General features: G+C 35.8%; 1 protein-coding gene across 1 annotated transcript; it reads left to right on the forward strand.

Annotated features, from left to right (window-relative positions):
- LOC132182215 (putative F-box protein At5g55150) lies at positions 1-1,266 on the forward strand. Its single transcript, XM_059595404.1, has one exon. The coding sequence runs from the start codon at positions 1-3 to the stop codon at positions 1,264-1,266; it is 1,266 nt and encodes a 421-aa protein (XP_059451387.1).
- The last annotated feature ends 2,077 nt before the right edge of the window (positions 1,267-3,343 follow it).

Consider the following 3,343-nt stretch of genomic DNA (forward strand, 5'->3'; position numbering starts at 1 on the left):
ATGCCTTCTATTATTGGACTATCGTCATTATCATTATTGACATCGCCTTCAAAAGCGGCCCATGTTTCTGAGTCACATCCATTGATGATGATAGAACCGGAGGAGGAAGACGAAGATGGCAGAAGTCTCTGTTGTTTCTATGACTACATGAATGGAAAGGTTGTAAATACCAATACTAAGATTCCAGAAGAGGTTGATCGTGCAATATGCGTTGGGTCGTCTCATGGCTGGCTAGCATATGTCTCCCGTCTTGACTGCTCAGTTTTCCTTTGGAGTCCCTTCACAACCTCTCCACTCATCTTGCTTCCTCCCATTCATACGTTACCCTTCGTAACAATTATTCCTCGTGAAGAGTTAGATGATGATGTAGAAGAGGATGATGTTGCATATGATGATAATTTTTCCTCAGATTTTGGGTTCAAAGTTGAAACAGAAGAGCAACATGGACGCAAAAGTTACTATACCATGTCTCCAAAACTTTTGAGTCTACGAATCATAGGAAAGATTGTTTTGTCATTTGCTCCAACAAGTGATGATTGCATTGTAGTGGCTCTTCCTAGGCATAATACTCGTAACAGTATTGCTTTTTGTAAACCTGGGGACAAGTCATGGACCTTTGTAGAGCCGCCACTTAAGAAATCTTTAGACCTTGCAGATGTCATACATTTCAAGAACCAATTGTTTTACACAGTGTCCAATTATGGGGGTACTACTTTATGCGCTTATGATCTTGCTGATCTTTCTTCTCCAAAGAGTTACAATCTCGAAACTTCTTTCAACTTTGAATCATTATCGGCACTTGATGAAGGCATGAGGAGATCGTTCTCACAGAGATATTATCTGGTCGAATCATTAGGTGATCTATTATGGGTTCGTAGGCTCCTTACGAACAATATGAATGACGATGGTGAATTTACATATTCATATGATTCTAATACATTTCCAGACCAAACAATAATGTTTGACGTTTATAGGCTAGATTTCTCTCAGAATACGTGGAAATGTATAAAATGCATAGGTGACCAAGTTGTGTTTTTAGGTATTAATCAATCTCTCTCTCTCTCAGCTCAGCACTCTACCAGTTTGAAAGCAAATCGTATATACTTCACAGATGATTCTTACTGGATACATAGGAAATATCATTCTTATGGGGGTCAAGATTTTGGTCATTACGAGCTTGAAGGATCTACAATTAGAGGAGGTTTGAAATGTCGTGACCAGAAGATTTTACCACCACCTGTATGGGTTATGCGCAATTTTCATTAGTCTTGTTCATTATATTGTCTTCTACCCCCGCTTTTCTTGTTATACCTTGATCTCCATTAGTTACTTTGTCTGGTAATGTTTACTTTGCTTTCAACTATGTTCTAGATTTTTTTTTGATTGCTTGGGTGGTTTGTTTGTGTTATTTACAATTCAGGTTGTATTTTCTATAGATATAATTGGCTTTGGGTTGTCTTGATGCCTTATTATAATTAGAAATTTATTCTCTTATTTGTTATTTTGCCGAATAATGCCAGAAGACTTGTAGAATTACTATATTTTGCCCCTTTCCTCTCTCTCTCTATATATATTTTTTTCTATTCTCCCCTTTACTAATTGACTTTTCAGTATATTGTTACATAACCAATTCGATCACGTTGTTGAGATATTTTTTTAGTTTTTTGGAAATTTAAATGACTTTTGCCTTTGGCTTTTATGTTTGATAAAGGAAAGATTGGAAAACTCGTGTTCTTTCCATTAGTAATCTCTTTATAAATCATCACATGCAGCTTCACCAAAGCAAACTGAATAAACAAATGGCTCAAGCATATGATATCAGTGCGAAAAACACTGGTGACATTTCCTCTAAATCTTGGAAAAATACAGGTGACATTCCTTCAATGGAGAACCAGCTCTCAAATTTATGAGATATAATTATACGATCATATGTATCTTTCTCTTAAGACTGTCCAGCTTTACTGTATTTGGCCTTCAGTCATATATTGCTTCAGAATCTATCCATTTGAGTCCGCTAATAAAAGCATCGACTTTCACCATCATCAAAGTTTGACTCTACTGCTACTTAAATGGGTTTTTACCTTTACCATTTACAGCCCGTAGATCAGCTCCCCTTTAAATAAATGCATTGGCATGGGAAACCTGTAGTTGCATTCTATAAGTAGTTGTTGGGTCACGAATTACTAGGACGCAGTCAAATACAAAGCCTATTATTATTAAGGTCTATGAGGGGCCCAATAGCCTAATTCAAGCTTTGAAGCGGGAGAGGCCCAAGAGGACCACTACTGTTTTTTTAGGGTGTCAAACTGGCTACCAACCAGTTATCGGCTACCAACCGGTAACCTGCCAACCGCTTTTAAAAGCGGTTGGCAAATGCCGGTTACCGGTTTTTACATTTTAAGACACTATATATATATATATACATACATTTTTTTTTTTTTTTTGGGTTGTAACTTGTAAGGGGTATTTTTTGGTTGTTGGTTTGTTTAAATACTTGTTTTTATTGTTTTCTAAGTTTTCTTTGGGTTTGTAGTAGTAAATATTTAGTGTTTAAACTTATAAGATTGAGATTTGTAGTTGAGATATATGTAGATGTAGTTGTTTAATCTCATGTATTATAAAAGCTTTTAAAATGATTTTTTATGGCACTTTTAAGATGTACTACGGAAACTTTTGAACAACTACAACAACGATTAGCTTATTTATTGGGCAAACAAAATCCTAATTTTTTTGTTAAATGGCCAAAAAGGGCTAAATTAAGCTAAAAAAATAGGCTCAATACCCAAAATGCTCTTATTTTTTAAAACTTACCGGTCCAGATAACTGGGTACCAACCGGTAACTGGGCGGTTATTAGAGAACCGGGTAACCAATAGCCGGTTATCGGTTCCGGTTTTATAAATTCAATATCCGAGTATCCTGATTTTAGTTAACGGTTTTAGCCTATAACCTATAACCGAAACCGGGTTGACGCCCCTACTGTTTTTCTTCACCAAACAAAAACCAGTCAATCTGTGCCATTTTGGGCTAAAGGACGTGAGGTCAGCTTTATAACTACTATTTTTAACTTCCAATTTGTTGTGTTGTGCTCTCACTTTTTTTGAGAAAATCATGTAGTTGGATTTACTATCTCTAAAGGGTAGCTCAATCGGTTGAAGACCACTTCTCATGAAATGTAGGTCACTAATTTGATTTTTTATTTTTTTTTATAAAAAAATAATAATAATAATAAAGGACTCAAAAATTACTTTCTGAAGGGCAAAGGTCGTCTTTTTTGGACTGAACGACGTGCATTTTTTGGTTACAGCTAATCCAGGAATTAGACCCTTCCAAACTTCATTTCC

This window comes from Corylus avellana, chromosome ca5 (assembly GCF_901000735.1).
Source record: "Corylus avellana chromosome ca5, CavTom2PMs-1.0".
NCBI lineage: Eukaryota > Viridiplantae > Streptophyta > Magnoliopsida > Fagales > Betulaceae > Corylus > Corylus avellana.